Source organism: Gigantopelta aegis, chromosome 14 (assembly GCF_016097555.1).
Source record: "Gigantopelta aegis isolate Gae_Host chromosome 14, Gae_host_genome, whole genome shotgun sequence".
Classification (NCBI taxonomy): domain Eukaryota; kingdom Metazoa; phylum Mollusca; class Gastropoda; order Neomphalida; family Peltospiridae; genus Gigantopelta; species Gigantopelta aegis.
In genome coordinates this window covers 35,965,344-35,984,196 of record NC_054712.1, presented here as the reverse complement: position 1 = coordinate 35,984,196, position 18,853 = coordinate 35,965,344, and the positions used below count along the sequence as shown (strand labels likewise).

At 36.3% G+C, this 18,853-nt stretch overlaps 1 protein-coding gene across 1 annotated transcript; it reads right to left on the bottom strand.

The window, feature by feature from the left end:
• Window positions 1–5,034: 5,034 nt before the first annotated feature.
• LOC121388114 (charged multivesicular body protein 4c-like) lies at window positions 5,035–17,326 on the bottom strand. Its single transcript, XM_041519336.1, has 5 exons — window positions 17,040–17,326; window positions 10,773–10,950; window positions 9,088–9,202; window positions 8,420–8,543; window positions 5,035–7,761 (listed from the first exon to the last, which is right to left on the bottom strand). Exons 1-5 carry the CDS (start codon window positions 17,221–17,223, stop codon window positions 7,700–7,702), a joined length of 663 nt encoding a protein of 220 aa, XP_041375270.1. The 5' UTR covers window positions 17,224–17,326; the 3' UTR covers window positions 5,035–7,699.
• Between the last annotated feature and the right edge of the window lie 1,527 nt (window positions 17,327–18,853).

Here is an 18,853-nt window from a genome sequence, read left to right as displayed (position 1 = left end):
CTCCAGTTCAACGACGGTCGGGTTCGTCTCTACAGACGTCCTGGGGAGCGCTTCGCTGACGTTAACGTTAGACAACGTCACCGGTTCGGTGGTGGCAGCGTCATGGTGTGGGGCGGCATCTCTATCCACCACAGGACCCCCCTCTATGTGGTGGATGGTAATCTGAATGGAATCCGCTATCTGAATGAGATTATCTGGCCGTTGGTTCTCCCAGGCCTTCAGTAGATTGGCGGCGGGGCAGTTCTGCAGGATGACAATGCCAGACCCCACCGCGCCAGGGTGGTAACGGACTTTCTCAGACAACAAGATATCGCCAGGATGGATTGGCCAGCATATTCGCCTGACTTGGCCCCAATAGAGTACGCCTGGGACGAATTAGGCAGGAGAGTTTGGGATAACCATGCACCCTCCGGCCAACCTTCATGATCTGGGTCAACTTCTTATGGCAGAGTGGCAGGCCATTCCCCAAGAGTTCTTCAGACGTCTGATCAACAGCATGAGGCAACGATGTGTCGAGTGTATTCGCGCCAGGGGTGGATTCACACACTATTAAACGAATGTTCTAATGTGTAAAATCCATGTTTGACAACCTTCAACTTTGACAGCATGTCATGTGACTTTCTTGTATACAGTGACGTTTATTTGTGGATTTTTGTAAATATGGAACAATAAATAAAAATTTTGGTGTAGTTTACATCATCAATCTAATACACTATGAAACTTATTTGGTTATAAATTTTTGACCCTTAAATTCTTTTGAGTAGTATAATATGACAGTAACAAAGAATTCTATTATAAGAAAGTTTACTAGCCCTTAATTAATTTTGTTGAGTATATGTGCATCAATATTATGAATGTCCCTCTTTACTAAACACCAGTGTTAAAAAAGTTAAAGCATCAGTTTTGTGTACCTACCATAATTTCTTTTGCATTACATGTACAAGTCATCTATCTCACAGAAGTTCATCTTATACTAGTCTGTGTTTGTAATATTTTTAGATTTGCCTTTATATTTACATTGTGCTTAACTTATGTTCAAGTGTATATAATTAGTTTCTACATCAAATATTATTGTCTAGGAAAGTTTTGACTTCCTTTCATATTCCTTTGCATTTTCATACAGTTAAAATATGTCTGTCATGTTCACAATTTCTGGTATTTTCCTTCTCCAGACTCTGCTCTGGTTCCACCATCAGTATGTCCATCAGCTCTCGTGGTATCATATCACTATTTCATCTCTAGTGTGCCTTCTAAAATTTCTCAGCCATATGACCATTTGGTTGGGGAATAGTCTGGTATGCCTGGCATGACTGATACCAAATGACAACTTGGCAATTTGTTCTCTTTATGTGCATTCTCAGAGCATTCTCAGTGAATACATACATGTAGAGTGGAGAAGGCTGATTTATATTCTACTGTAGTTCAATATTATCATCCTTGGTTTAGCAACAAACATTTCCAGATATTTCTCAAGTCATGATGTTTTTGTATGTTATTCGCACCTGCACTCCCATAGAGAAGGTATATGAAATGATCTGCTTCTTAAATATATGAACATCAATTTTTGCTGAACTTCCATGAGCTAACAACATTTCAAGGAAGTCTTGGTGTTGCTTGAGAATGTTCAAAACCTCCAGTTTTCCATTCTGCATAAAAGCACTGTTGGTATCATAGCCAGTAATGGCAAGCACAGCTGGAATTGCTAGTTGGTGTCTTCCCTGCATCCTTAATGATGCTGTGCACATCTATAAGATGACTCTTGTTGCCAAATTGAGTGTATACAAATGTCCGTATCTGGGATGGTGAACTGGCAGCAATGTATACAGACATTGAAGTATAATCTTTGTTTCTGCATTTTCTTGTGAATGAAAGTTAGATTTTTATAGTGCTAGATATTTGCCTGATGACAATATTCTATGTAGATATCAAATATATACACCAAAACATAAGTTAAGCATAATATAAATAGAACTGCAATTCTAAAATATTACAAAAAGCAACAAAAAACCTAGCTATTGTAAGATGAAATGTTGTGAGACAGATAAATTGTATATGTAATGCAGACTTGCCTAGAATGGTATGTAAATTCACTTTTTATGTTTGTATGTGTGTAATATAAAAATATTCAAAATATCCATTAACTGGTTTATACAGCATGTACTGCACCATATTTAAGTAATGCTGCCTTCAGATATTAAATACAATACAATAATAAAAGGATCAGAATGTTTTAGGTACGGTATGTATATATACACATGTACATAGAGAATTACGTATATCGGGAACTGTGTAACTTTTGCTGGTGAGTATACCCCCAGTACTATATCCATACCACATATATTGCATTGCTTTGTGGTTTGTTATGAACATGTAATTTAGCATGAATAGCATTCATAATTTGGTCTTAAACCTGTTCAAAATATGTCTGGATGTTAACTTGAACATTGCCATGCAGTTTTTTCATATACTATGTTTGTAATATTCAGGACATTTCAAATTCATTGACTCACTATGCTTAGTCAGATGCCAAAAATGTATTATTTTTTGGTGGAATACATTCACCAGTAACTCAGCTTTAAAGTAAAAGCAGTGATAGTCCAGAATTATTTTCAAATATTTTTGAAAATTATGTGGAACATTAACCTTGATCAGAAATTTCCAGTTAAAAATAGGGTGCCTACACTCAAACGTGCCCTACAGGTACACCCACCAACAGATTGCCTGCAGACAAACTGATTTGAATATGTCTACGGATAGGCTTCAAAGATCTACTCATCTTGAAAAATCCCTAGTGGGGGGCAGGGGGCCCACGGTCTATAATGCACTGGCCTAATAAGTGATTGCTCTAGGATCAATCCATGTCATTGAGCCGGTGCTCCACAACTGGTGTTAACAAATGCAGTGGTATGTAATATTCTGTCTGTGGGATAGTGCATGCATATAAAAGATCCCTTGCTGTTAATTGAAAAGAGTAACCCATGGAATGGCCGAAGCTGGTTTCCTCTCTCATTATCTGTGTAGTCCGTCCGTCTCAATCCACATAATCATAACTTAAAATGTGTTGTGAAATAAAACATCTTTCTCTCTTTTTCCTTTTCTTTCCTCGTCACATTAACCACAACAAACAACTGCACAGATACATAAAACAATTTCGTTTAATTGTTCTTTTATATAAATACACATTCAATTTATGTACATAATATTAATAACGTAACATAGACAACAATCATGACATGGCATAGAAATGTATTTTTCTTTCAAATTACACACAGTAACAATTTGTATTAAGTGAATTCAGTTAATATTCTATATTTGATTGTTAAAAAAAACACAAAAAACTGCTGTGGTCATGCTGTTCCTTTTAATAAAACATGCATATTATTGCAATTAACTTATGCAGTAACAAAACATGTAGACTGAAACTGAACTTAGCTACATGATAAAGCCAAGAAGCTATCATGGTTACCATATACCAACTGAAAGTACAGATATATGAATAATGAAACCATATTGTATATTTGTATAAATGTTTGGCCTACATATATATTGTTACATGGCTGATTTGCAAGGAACTGACTTGCAATAACTATAATGCAACCCCTTAACCCACTCCCCCACTTCATTAAAGTAAAAACGTTTTCTACATTAAGAGACCAGTTATTAAAATGTCCTCAATTTTAATTGTAATAATTCTCCAAAGCCAATATCTTCTGATATGTTAAAGGGGCAACTCATTATGCAATTACTTGCACCGACATGTCACAGGTGATCAAAACATACAGTCAGAACACCTAAATTGGAACAAATTTAGTTGTACATTCCGATGAAAACGCTGCTTAAGCCGTTATTGGTTTTGTGTGTTCTGGGAGTGAATTCCACGACTTTTCTTGTTCTAGGTAATATACTGAACAAAAATGTTTGGGTTTTTTCATGATGCAATAATGCAGCAAATACTGTCACTATCAGCGTAAAATGTTCACAAGACGCTGATAATTTTGACAGACAAAAACCTAATGGGATTCAAAGTAGATTATTATAAATTTAATTTTTTTTTAAAATAATAAAATTAATATTTGTATTTCTTTTGTATTTCAGTATACAATGAAGGTGACAAATGGGTATTACATAAACAAAAATTAAAGTTAAATTATGGATATATTTATTAAAATAAGCAAAATCAATTAACTGAAAACAAGCTTAACTATAGTCCGACACAAAAGCTTACAAAGCAAAACGCCGTAGAAAGTAAATAATAACAATAATATATACAGGTTGTTGTTAAACATGACAGCTACATGATGTACATATGTACAATAACATGAACGAAGTCCTAGGATGATCATACTGTAGAAATTCAAAGTATATTTCATTGTGCTGAATTTACGAAAAACTATTTATTCCTTCGTCACATGTAACTTCCCTGAAGAACCATGTATATTGAATATTTTATGATAAATGCAGGTTTTTAATGCAGGTGTGTACATCACATTTTGTCTGCATTCAAGACCTTCACAGGGGCGGGATGTAGCCCAGTGGTAAAGAACATGTCTGATGTGCAGTCAGTCTAGGATCGATCCCAGTCAGTGGACCCATTGGGCTATTTCTCGTCCCAACCAGTGTGCCACAACTGGTGTATCAAAGGCTATGCTATGTGCAATCCCTTGCTACTAACAGACAACTGTAGCGGGCTTCCTCTCTAAGAATTACCAAATGTTTGACACCCAAGATCCGATGATTAATAAATCAATATGCTGTAGTTGTGGTGTTAAAACAAATTTAACATTTTAAGACCTTCATAAATTTGGCCCATAGTGTTTGTGATGTAGAGAACCATTATTACAGACCAGTTGCTCTTTGCTTTAAAACCTTGTACCCAACTAATTATCACAATTTAAGACCTTCATAAATTCGGCCCATACTGTTTGTGATGTAGAGAACCATTATTACAGACCAGTTGCTCTTTGCTTTAAGACCTTGTACCCAACTAATTATCACAATTTAAGACCTTCATAAATTCGGCCCATACTGTTTGTGATGTAGAGAACCATTATTACAGACCAGTTGCTCTTTGCTTTAAGACCTTGTACCCAACTAATTATCACAATTTAAGACCTTCATAAATTCGGCCCATACTGTTTGTGATGTAGAGAACCATTATTACAGACCAGTTGCTCTTTGCTCGATGACCCTGTACCCAACTAATTATCACAATACTATTTTTAAATTTAAAACAAAGTTCAGTTAAAAATTTTTTTCTAGAAATTGCTCGTTTCTTCCCAGAAATCATGAGTAGCATATGTTAATATACACATGTACATATATATTTTTTTTTATATTTGCTTGCTACTTTGTTTTAGATTTTCAAAGTTACTCTTGCTCAGCAATGCTTACAGCAGTTTACAGGCACTGGGGAATTAAATATTTAAAAGACATCCCCCCACCACCCAATAATATTTAATATGAAAAGGAATTGCCCTATGATGCTACAGATAACCAGTTAATGACCATAACTGTATTTTAACACAATAATAAAAAATATCATCTTACTTCTTACTAAACAATTTTGGTTTGTTTAACCTAACAAAGAGATCTAACAATAAACGTACTAGTTCTGTGTCAAATGAGGTAACAAAGATATGATCCGATTGTCTTGTATCTTAACTGAAATATACAAATTTAAACATACATGTTGCAGTCGACATCCAGTATTACGGTCAACCAAAAATTAGATAATGTGCTGGGGGGGGGGGGGGGGGGGGTGTGTCCATATTGAACAAAAGCATTGGGAACACACACATGTATAAATGTTGTGTTTTATGTTGTTCTTGTTTTGGTGGTGGTGATTTTTTGTTTTGTTGTTGTTGGGGGTTTTGGGGGGGGGGGGGGGGGGCCATTGTTGAAGGTTTTTATTTATTTATTTTATTTGGAGGGAGTGGGTAGTAGGAATATAGGCTGGTGCTGAAACCAGTCAATGCAATTCAGACTTTCACTAAAATTCCATAATTTTATAGGTACACTCTCATGTTATACAATGTGCCCCCAACATCAACCAAAAATATGGAACAGACCATTATGCCCTCAGGGGTGTGCAAGTTGGAACTATTGATTTGACTGACATACAGTAAAGCCCCACAATTCAAAGAACACTAAATCTGGAAGAAAGACTGTACACACATTTAAACGAAAAATGATAAATCATTCTTTGGACATTTATTCTGCTTCTAGATCTGAACTGAAACAAATTGTTTAACATGATGCTTTGCTTCATTGGTTCAACAAAATCATGAACTTTCAGGGTATATTTGTTCAGTATTGCATTGCGATTCACTGTGCAATTTTCAGAGATCGCAAACACAATCCTAAACGTTAAACAGTAGTTGCTAATTTTCAATTTTAAATTGATTAACAACTGTTGCTAATAAAAAAAAATTAAACTAAATATTCCCTGACCGTAATGTTATCAACTTAAAAAAATTAACATCAAACTACAAATAACAGACCACATGTAATGATCACTTTTTTATGCCTAGTATATCAAATGTGTTCACTTATCTGTGGTAATATACATTAAAAAAAAAGGTAAGTTGCTGTCAATACGTTGAGTACCATAGTCTATGTAATGATAGCTGACTCTTGTGATTAACCTCTGCACTCTAGATTTGAGACTTTAGCATGGCCTGCAGACTTTAACAACAAGCATTTTGTATGGACCACGACTATTAAAGCACGGAGCCTTGACTTAAAATATTTTGTATACGTATGAGGCCAGGTCCTCAGTTATAAACTTAAATCTCATTTAGATATAAAAACACAAATAAAGGGCTTTTGCTTTTAAGGGTCTACTCTAGCTTAGTCCATAAATTGCTTGTCCGGGATGCTTTGATAACTGGATCAAATTTTCTTGGCGGACCCATTCTCTGATAATTTTTTCTCCCTGTCCTATCCAGTGCCCCAAGACTGGTATATTAAAGGCTGTGGTACATGTTAACAAATATGGAGAAAAGTATAGATATAACATCCCTTTCAAAACGTAGTGGGTTACCTCTGACAACTGCATGTCAGGATAACCAAATGTTTTCCCTCCAATACCCAATGATTAATCAATGTGCTTTAATTAATCTGTGTGCTCTAGTGGTGTCAAAAACAAACTTTGTTATTTTTGTTTAGACATACAAACTACTCTGAGATAATTTGGTCAGAAGAGGTTACACAAAAACGAACCGGGTTACCTGAATTTGTTTCTGGCATAATCCATAAATAGGCGTGTACGTCAAATGACGTTTTAGACGCACCACATAATTATTTTATCGCTCATTCACAACCCTGAACACCAAATCTATTGCTTTGAGATCTCGGGTAACGAAACAGGAAAAACTTTCTTTAAATTTATCACATACACTATCAGTTACTTTGACAAACATACCAATGATGATAATAAAATAATTCAGGTCGAAAAAACCCTCTGCCACTAATGAACTTTTAATTTATTTTCCAGGGGAGCATGACACGAACCCCCCCCTAGAAACATCTTTTGCCACAGTCCAGACCCACCCCTGCTCAAGTTTCTGTACAAGCACCTGGAAATGATCTTACCAGAAGGAAAGGCTGCATAAAACAATTTACAGTAAAACCACCATATTTAAATCGTACACCTGTGACTGGACTAAAAATTTGTTTATAAAAGTCTAAAAGTGTTCTCTTAAGACGCCCACGCAGCCAATTCTTTCATCTCATCATCATCCTCTTGAACAGGTTTTCCACCTGAAACGACGAAATGAAAAGACGTTGGAGTTTTTCTAATATTGTGTCAATAATTTTTCCTATTACAGCTTTAAAAACACCAACATTCACCACGTCTATGAGGAGAAGCCAGATTTATTTCTGAACGTATACTTACGGCTCCATCCATGGCTACGAAAGAGAGGTCCCGACTTTTATATATATATTTTTTTAATTGATTATCCCCAGATCATTAACAATGTCAAGGCTAGGGAGCCTTGAATCACTGCCTTACTTAAGTTAGTAGTTGTAACAAGAATTCCACAGAAATAAACATCTCACCTACCATAAACCTTTTCAATACACTGTGATGAACATCCATAGGTGCACCTATAAACCAAATTTCATTGACTTGGGACTTATAGTTTGCGAGAAAATCATCTAAATGCGAAACTTTAAATAGCACTGCCACCGGAAAAGTAATAACTATATCTCATCTTTTTTATAGGTACATTTTAGTTTTGGGGGTGAGGGGGAGAGCAGTGTCTAGACTTGCTGCTAGTTGCCTAAAGTGATACTTGTAGCTGGAACTGGCTCCTCAGTGGGTAGAGAGGACTTGTTAAGATTTACTGTTGGCTGTGAAAGATGGTATTTACGTTGCTGGAATGACTTGGTGCAAGTAGTGAAAAGTGAAACTCACGGGCGGGTACCGGCTCTTCCGTGGGGACAGAAGGGAGTTGGTCGGTTGCAGGTTCGCCTATCTCCAGCATCTGTTTGTCTAATTCTTCCTGTTCTAACTGCTCCAGTTCTTCCAAAAGGTCATCCTGAAAGCAACCATTTTTAAAATTTACCATTTCTGCATCGGAGAACATGAAAATGATAGGGGCTGGATATTTGAAATAAGATATAAAAATTACATAAGCTAAATGAAAGGTTCCAAAGGCTGGCATTTAACAAAAATTACCATTTCTACATCGGAGAATGGGAAAATAGATTGGATTGGGCAAATGAGATATAAAAAATATACAAGCTAAATGAATGATCCAAAGGCTGAGATTTAACATCTATTAAAAACACTTCTAACTTAATTTTTAGCCCGAGTCCAAATTCCCAAAGTTGTACCTCAGTGGAGTGTAGAATCTCAGGATTTTGTCCCCCCCCCCCCCATTTAATCGGTGGCTATTGACTGATACAGCAAAGGCCATGGTATGTCTGTCCTGACTATAGAAAATAGCTTCTTTTCTATCCGCATGGGATATTAAACTATGTGGTGGCAAATGTCAAAATAACCCTATGTTAGACAGCAAATAGCCATACTGAGGTGTCATTAAAAATACAGTTTTATAGCCAAATTTGTAAAACTATTACCTCGTCCACGTCATCTCCGAAACCAACAGGATTTGAAATGGCATCAGAAATTTCGGAAGCTATTTCATTCTGCTCAGCTACATCATCCATCAAGTCGTGGACTTTATCCACGTCTCTGCAACAAGCACAACAATGTGAACATATAATACAATTCAAAAATACTCAGGAATTCTAAAAAAACAAATGTTTAAAAATCATTATACTTTTTAATCTAGCTACCTAGATCTGGGTACCTTCTATTTTAGAACACTTTTATGTTGTTATGTAATATGTAATCGTTATTTTTTGTACAGAATAAATCATTAAATAATTAATAAGTAAATTATGCTTATTAATTAATACACAATATGACCATTCGGACAGCAGCCCGGCACATTATTTCTTTAAATTTATATGAACTGTCAATTGGTATTCCATAAAGACTTTAGATTGATTTACAACACTTTTACTAAGATCCTGGGCCTTGTTCCATGAAACGAACTTAGCACTATCATCATAAATACCTACCAAAAACACCTTAATTTTATCTCACAAGTGTTTTTTTATTTGTCCACCTAAAAATGTTATAACAGCACCCTTTCTCTACTTGTTTGAAAAGATGCTGCTGTAATCCCATCCAGTCCCAGAGTTTGAATATCACTGCACTGATTCAGTGACAGTTCAGTGTGTGCTATTCAAAACATCTGTTTGTCAATATATGCAAACGTTACTGAATTTTTTTTCCATTGAAGACAAATCACTCGTCTGGAGTTCAGGCGGTGAGTGCTTTATCACCCGCCTGGAGTTCAGGCGGTGAGTGCTTTATCACCCACCTGGAGCTCAGGAGGTGAGTGCTTTATCACACGCCTGGAGCTCAGGAGGTGAGTGCTTTATCACACGCCTGGAGCTCAGGAGGTGAGTGCTTTATCACACGCCTGGAGCTCAGGAGGTGAGTGCTTTATCACACGCCTGGAGTTCAGGCGGTGAGTGCTTTATCACCCACCTGGAGCTCAGGAGGTGAGTGCTTTATCACACGCCTGGAGCTCAGGAGGTGAGTGCTTTATCACACGCCTGGAGCTCAGGAGGTGAGTGCTTTATCACACGCCTGGAGCTCAGGAGGTGAGTGCTTTATCACACACCTGGAGCTCATGAGGTGAGTGCTTTATCACCCACCTGATATTTTTAAACGAGAAGGACTGTATATGTATATAGTTCTTTCACTTGAAAAAACATAAAATTCAAGGACATTTCCATGTCTTTTCCAGGACATAAAATGTTCAATCAATGAATGTTTTTATAACAAATTGTTGTCTGAATTTGATGGGAACAGGTTATGAGGACAACCAAAGTCACAATGCAAGAAAAAAAACACCCCACAAATGTTTGGCCTAAATTTTTAGGACACAATAAAATTTAATGCTTTTTCCAGGACATCCCAGGATTTCAAGGACACGTAAAAATCCTGATGTAGCATCAAATGTAATTCGACCTCCGAATAAATGTAACTTATAGGAAGGAAATGTTTTATTTAACAACGAACTCAAAACATTTTATTTACGGTTATATGCCATCAGACATATGAATAAGGACCACACAGATATAAAGAGAGGAAACGTGCTGTCGCCACTTCATGGGCTACCCTTTTCGATTAGCAGCAAGGAATCTTTTATATGCACCATCCCACAGACAGGATAGTGGTAACTTACAGATTTTGGTGAGCTCCTTTCAAAGCTTTGGCTGCTGTTCCCATCACCTTTAGCACCTCAGTGTTCGTACTGGCATTCTCTAGTGCTTCCCGCTGCAGTTCAATTGTCGACAATGTCCCGTCAATCTGTTGTAGCTGCTTCTCAAGACGCTTTTTTCGTTTCAAAGCTTGCAGGGCAACTACATGTAATAAAAATAATTAATGAAAAATAAAAATATTGAGTAATCGGGGTAAATTTCACACATCCTGGGGACAATATTTCAAAATCTAAGGTAACCGGAAGTTAGTTTACATGAGTTTTGCCTACCTGATCCAAAAACTCTTGAACTATGGTTCTGTGCTACATTGGTGGTTCAAATGTATTTAAAAACATAAACTGATTTTCACTTTCATTAACTCATATATGGTACTTTTAATTTTAGAATGTAATAGTTCCCCACGTAACTGATTGGCGGTTCTCGTGATTTTAAAGTTGCGTAACCAACAAACGAAGAGAATAATGGATTTCGTAAAATATTGTGCCCTGTATACCTGTATAAAGAACAGTATATAATCTAAGATTATTTTACTGATGTGAAAAAAAAAAGAGTTAAGTTTGTTCAATACTCAGAGCAATTGAGTCATTTCATAGCAAAATCATTTCATATTTATATTATAATAGTCATTTCATTAAAAGTCGAAGACCCTAGTTTTAACCCATGAAAATGTTTAGGATTTTTTTTTGTCTATATGTACTTGTACTGTGATGTAGTTACACACAGAAATGTAATATTTAATCCTAATTTTCTGCACTGAATAAATCTGGATACAGTTACAATAACGTGAAATGGGATTCTGTGATGCCGAAGTATACTCTCTAAAATAGACTATCCAGAACTTGTCTCCATAACCGTTACTTCTCAGAGGTACGTGTGATTAAGAGTGAAACAAGAGTGTGATGATGTTGAAACAGGGGAAATACCCTCAAAAAATGACTAAGGAATTGTCTAAAAATAGACTAGAGCTTGACTCCATAACTGTTACTTCTCAGAGGTACATGTGTTTATGGTAAAACAAGTGTGTGTGATGATGAAACAGGGGGAATACCGTCTAGAAATAGACTAGAGCTTGTCTCCATAACCATTACTTCTCAGAGGTAATGACGCACTCAATACATTTTATTTATGGTTATACATTTGTGTGTCAGAAATATGGTTAAGAACCACACAGATATAGAGAGAGGAAACCCGCTGTCGCCACTTCATTGGCTACTTTTTTAGATTAGCAGCAAGGGATCTTTTATATGCACCATCCTACATAGTATATACCACAGCCTTTGTTACACCAGTTATGGAGCATTATATTCAGAAATGACCCCCCAAAAAAAAAAAAAATACATGTACCAGCATATAGTAAAACCCCTCAAAACCAGGCCCTCTGTAAACCAAATTTCCTCTAATCCGAAAAACAAAGTTCACCATCCCCATAAATGTCAGTACAGGACCGAACCTCTCTAAATTGGATGCCACTATTAAAACAGACTTTTCACATGGTCCCAAGGGTGTCCGTTTTAGACGGGTTAAACTGTACTTTAAAAATTGCGAAATACATGTATTATGTTCATTAAAGACACTACAGGGTAAAACTCCATTCAAAAGATTTCTAATGCTTTACAATCAAAAATTATTTATTTATTTTAATTACATGCTTACATTTAACGCAAATCAAGCCATTTGAACTAAGTGTGTGTGTGGGGGAGGGGGGGGGGGGAACGGGTTGAAAACATTTTAGACTTTGCCTTCAAAACAGCAAATCATGTTTTTATTTTATTTTTATTTTATATATTTTTAAAATTATTATTTAATTTATATTATTTATTTTATTATTATTATTTTATGTTTATTATGTCATCATTTTGTTAATACCGTGTTTGAAAGAAAACATTAGGCACATGTTATTGAATAAGACCAGGCAGCAAGAACAGGTGGATGGCTTAGCGACACCCCATCTCCCCACTGTCCTTTAAAGTAAACCAGAAAAGCAAAAGACAAATTAAAAATTAAATCCACTAAAAACTTTTGAAAGATTGGTTACCATAATATATTGTTGTGGGTTAGTTGACTCTGTGGATAGGCCTACCACTTATTTTGCCCCGAAGTATCTGGCACAAAAACGATTAGTACAATGTATTTTATGTATAACTGAACTGGAGATAACGTCAGTTGGTCATTCATAGACATTCATTTTGGTGAACCAATCAGTTTCAACATTATATTCTAATAAAGATTTCAAGATGTCTCAAAAACCTGAATAACGATGATAGAAAGTGATCCCCTAATGTGGGAAACACTGTTCTCTCATCCTCAGATATATGGAACAGAGCTATCCCATGAAAGAAAGCCATGTAAGAAATTTCTATCTTACATGGGATAGGGATATCATTAATAGCCGGCACCCAACGATTTTTCGCCAGCTATCGAATCAATTGTCGCCGGGTATCGAACTTCCAATAGCCTCTATTAGAAACATACTTATCTGCCCTTGGTTTTCATTGCGCTAAGCGATCTCAATTAGCCACTAAATTATTTCCGGCATGTTATGCTCCAGTCGCTTGCAACAAAGGCCCTTTATTACTACTGAATTGTGGCATAGTTGTCGACGTTATTTTTTGACGTTAATAAAGTTTTCTATTACTATTATTGTTTGTCAGATTGTGTGCAATCTCCTTCTTTTACAGAAAAGAAAATGTACAATATGTTTTGTGTTCAACAAAAATACTTACGAACACGTCTTGGGGGGGGGGGGGGGAATCAAGAAAAATGGCTCATTGATGACTGACTCGTTAAAACGGTATCTTAATAAACTTTTGATATTTGCAAGTAATATGCATGTGTTTGCGTATATATCACTGTGTACGAATGGAAGTGTACATTAATTTGACTAAATGACTAGCTGTGATTTTCTGTACCGCTAGCTACATTATTAACTACGACCTATGCAGTAGTTAATAATGAAACTAACGATACAGAAATTCACTTCCTCGCCTAACGATAAGGTTTCTACTGTCTTACTCGTAAACAAATCGGAACAGCGATTCCAGTGTCATTGTCAGACGGACATACTGTAACGGACACAATTTCATGTGTAATTTAATAGTTACGATCGACAATCTACCTGCAATTATTAATATTATGCACAACCATTAAGCATTCCATGGTATATATATATACATATATTTATATATATAGTCACTGGAGCACTTTTCAGATATTTTGCTTTATAATAGTGTAAAAGTGTGGCCCCTCCCTACACTTTTTGGCACCTTCCTGCGCCACTAATATCTCTCTCTCTAGTCTCTGTGTGTGTGTGTGCATGTGTGTACATCCGTCGTCGTTGATACCAAGTACTATTACTATAGGTACATGTAGATGTTTTTAGGTTAAACTATATATTTAGCTGTTATTACAGCAAAATTTACACTTTATAATGCAATGTATATAGGCCTAATCTATTTAAAGCAAACAAAATATTTAGTCAGACACATGTGCTGGAAATTGCGTAGAGGAAGTTTAGACTGGCTAGTGGTGTTTTTAGTGGAGGGGTCAGGTCATGCGTCCCCAGAAATACACTGAAAACCCCCAAAAATAACATAATATAGCATGCAGGGAAGGGGACTGTTCTGATTGGAATATTACATATAGTCCGACCCATCTTACAAAAATGTTTTGTGGTTTTGTAAATAATTTAAGTTTGGTTTGACGTAAAAATAAAAATAGAAGTTTTTTGGAAATAACTAAAATATACTATTTTTGTGTGTAATGTAGAAAAAATGCGGCTCAGAAATAAATAACTTGTAAATTCCATAGTATGAAAAAAATGCGTTCCCTGTGAGATGCACTATAAACACAATGTTTCTATTATCTATTACAACGGTGTTACTGTCACACATAATTCATTAAAATTTAATTTTAAAACTGCAGGTGTGTTTGTATGTTTAAATGAAATTATGATAATTAATGTGAGGTAAGATTGCAGTTTTAAAACAAAAACAAAAAAATGTCCACGCAAGAAAACCAAAACAATCAGGTGTATGACAGACCACTAGATTCATCTCCTATATTTAACACATGGCCAGTTATAACAAAACGCAATTTCATCAACTTAATTATTAGCATAGGGACTGGCATGCATAAATGTATGCTGAAGAGTCACAAACAACTGAGGCCATCGGCTACTCCCAAAGAAAGCGGAATGCGCTGGAAATAGTTAGTGGTATGGGGACGTAACTCTGCCTTTTTTTTCTCGCAAATTTCTAATAGAGGCTATAAACAAGGCTTGTTGACTTTCTGTTGATTAATGGCCGCCTATAATTTGATTTTCACCTGTTATTTTTAATTTTAATGACATCACCATTGGATATCACACGCTTGCGTTTAACATGACGTCGTTGGTAATATATGACGTCATACTAATGTGAGGTGGTGACGTGAGGTCATTAGACAGTTTTAAATTAATATTTTGTTATTAAAACCTTCATTTTAAAAGCTATTTTGTTAATAAACACAGTAAATACGATGGTGTAGTTTATTTATGATAAAATGGCTAAATAAAAAAGTTACTTGTTCAGCCATCTTTGTCTGTTCGTGTAAAATAATGGTTTATTTACCGAATGAATGAGAGAAAAAGACTCCATGATATGCGGTCATGTGGGATAGAAAAGTACACCCGAGGTGGTGAAAATTTCGATCATGTTGAAATTTTCACCACCTCGGGTGTACTTTTTCTATCCCACATGACCGCATATGATGGAGTCTTATATTCTTACCTTTTTATTCCTATCTTGTTCAAGCCAATCGATTACATTGTTATCTCAGTTTTATTAGCAGTAGTGAGAAATTTAAGTTGCCGTAATATTCTGGGAAGGGAGAAGTCAGTCCTACTTTTTCAACTCTAGATTAGGGCCTGTATACACCTTTCTTGTTGGTTATTAAATTTTTTTTAATAAGGTGGGAACATTGTGCAGCTGTCAGTGAAAATATAGCGCATGTTCTGGTAGGACTTTCCTTTGGCACTGTCACATATAAAGAACATTATAAATACTTATCATAAAACGAGTTTGGGTCAGGGTTAGTGACAGTGCCAAAGGAAAGTCCTTCAGTCACATTTGATTCAATGTGTTTCACTTTAGACTAGCACCATATTCACCAGACCCAGATCCGGTGTTTTGGGCGCAAAAGAAAAATGGGACATTTTTTTAGTTTTTAATGGAGGGGGGTGGGGAGACGGGATGCGGTGAACTCGTATGGAAACTAACTCGTATGAACGGGAAAACTCGTATGGAAAACGAACTTGTATGTAAAAAATAACGGTGAACTCGTATGAGGATGTTTGGATATATATGCAGATATACTTAGATATTTCTCTTAAATGTGTATTTTGACACTTGTTTTGTATATATGCTTCTTATTTATGTCACCATCAGTCAACTATTTGCGTGTCAACCGCAGTTTGTGCGTCAACGGCAGTCACCTATTTTCATGTCACCTGTGGTCACCTATTTTGGTGTCATGTTATACATTTTGTGTCCTTTGTTGGCAAGAGTCGCATTCCACGGCGTGATGTCATCTTGTTACTGGTCGGTGACAAACCACACAAGGTGAGTCTGCCATGGTTCCGAGTGAAGTTGGGTTGGAATGAGATCTCTATTTACGTGCCCATATCCACAGAGGTTCAGGCATGCCCACCTCGGATTTAGCCTCTGACTTCGCCAGTGACCAATTCCGGGGCAAGAGGGCTAGTGAATTTAATTGGGTGGATTTTGGAGTGACTTTTTATAGTTTTAGTTTTAAGCATTGAATTCAGTGTTATGTTAAATTACTCTGATCCGCCGGTGAGGCATAGGTGTCAATTTAATAAGTAAACAGATTAGTTTAGGGAGAAGTGCTCAAATACAGGGCATCATCCCGTGTCGGACTGATGTCAAATGAATATAATGGCGATGTGTAATCCGTTGTTAATTGATGAACAAAAAAGGTATTATCCCGAACTTAAAAAACACTAGCCACAGACGTCGGGCTAGCAGATTTGTCGAACTCTGCATAAAAACTACACGCAACTTGCTATACAGTATTAGATATATCAGTTTGTAATTTCCATACATGTAAGTCTTCCAGTTCCATACGAGTTCACTTGTGGATTTCCATACGAGTTCACTGCAAGCCGGGGAGACAAGTGTATAGAACTAAGGGAGATCCGGAAGACCTGCCCAAATATCTTTCTGGCGTTTTACCTCTTTTGTTTTTAGTGCCATTCTTCTTAGCTGTAGCAATTTCAGATTGAATTTTCTTTTCCAGGAAGTCCGATTTTTTAATCAACATTTCTTCAACTTCTCGTAGTCTTTGGATTCCTTCTTGTGGGGTGGGGGCTTTTTCCCCTTTCTTCCCAGATCCAAATATTTTAGCAAAGAGACTCATTTTATATTAATTTACAAAAATGGCTATCCACAACAAAAACACAATAAGATAAATCAAAGATGTGTGCTTCTGAGTCACAAATGTTCTTCCACTTGCAAAGCTAAACATTAGAGTCGGAAGTAAAAAATACCTTTTTTTGATTGGTGAAAAATTGTTATGGGGACATAACTCTGGAGTAGATCGATTTGTCCCAAAGCCAACACGACCCTTACCAACTTTTCCCAGTGGTTGACCAATCCGATTTTACTGTGTTCAAACTTAAATAACACCTGTTAACCTTATTAGTTATATTTTTAAAGTACTTTAGCGTCAAACCACTTTTTTTTTTAAAGGTGCGTTCTCTAGTCAGCATCTTATAACATCGTTTAGACCATATTCGCAAGACAAGCCCAAGGTCGACCGAATATTTCTGTCTCTGACAAGCTTTATTTCATGTTTTATGGGGTTTTTTTTAAGGATTTGTCTATTTTATATTTGTATCTATGTTCTGTGGCTTGTAATCCCAATGTGCCTATTCCGATATGATGTATTTGTACGGAATGAGTATCTTGGCTTGCGAAGATACGTTTAGGCCTACTAATGAAAAGTTAAAGTTTGTTTTGTTTAATGACGCCACTAGAGCACATTGATTTATTAATCATCGACTATTGGATGTCAAACATTTGGTCTTAGAGAGGAACCCGCTATACTTTTCCATTAGTACCAAGGAATATTTTATATGCACCATCCCTCAGACAGGATAGCACATACCACGGTTTTTGCACTGGCTGGAACGAAAAATAGATCATGGGTCCACCGACGAGGATCGATAGACCGACCGCTCATTAAGAGAGCGCTTTACCACTGGGTTGATACTTTATGCATTCCAATTTAGTAATGCTTTTTCATAGTAAATTATTTTATATGTATTTTCCTTTACCTGTATATAACAGCCACCTGTCCGTAACGGCCACTCCACTTTTGCCATGTCCCTTGAGTGACCGTTATATACAGGTTCGACTATATATCTGTGTGTGTGTGTGTGTGTTTGTGTCTCTCTGTCTCTGTCTCTGTCTCTGTCTCTCTCTCTCTCTCTCTCTCTCTCTCTCTCTCTCTCTCTATATATATATATATATATATATATATATATATATTATTGCTGTATTATTATTAATAGGTAACGAATTCAGAGACCCTGCATAATCAGTATATAATTCTATTCAGCTCTCAAATAGAAACCACGATTATAAAATATTTTTATTTGTAGAAAAAGCGTGAGATTGTAGTAACGTTGCGTGAGAGCGTGATGTTTGTTACAAATGCGTGATACTCACGCCAAATGTGTGAGAGCTGACAGGTATGGAATTTCAAGATGGTTTCTATGCACCTTACTAACCAGTTTGTAAGCTTTTACTAATGTTTTCAGAAGTAAATCTCACTTTTTAAAATCTTCTTTTCATGTCTTGATCGAGGCGGGACGTAGCTCAGTGGTAAGGCGCTCGCTTGGTTCGCAGTCGGTTTAGAATCGATCCCCATTGGTGGGCCCAATCGGTTATTTTTCGTTCCAACCAGTGCACCACGACTGGTATGTGCTATCCAGTCTATGGGATGGTGCTAATGGAAAACATGTGGAGGGTTTCCTTTCTAACAA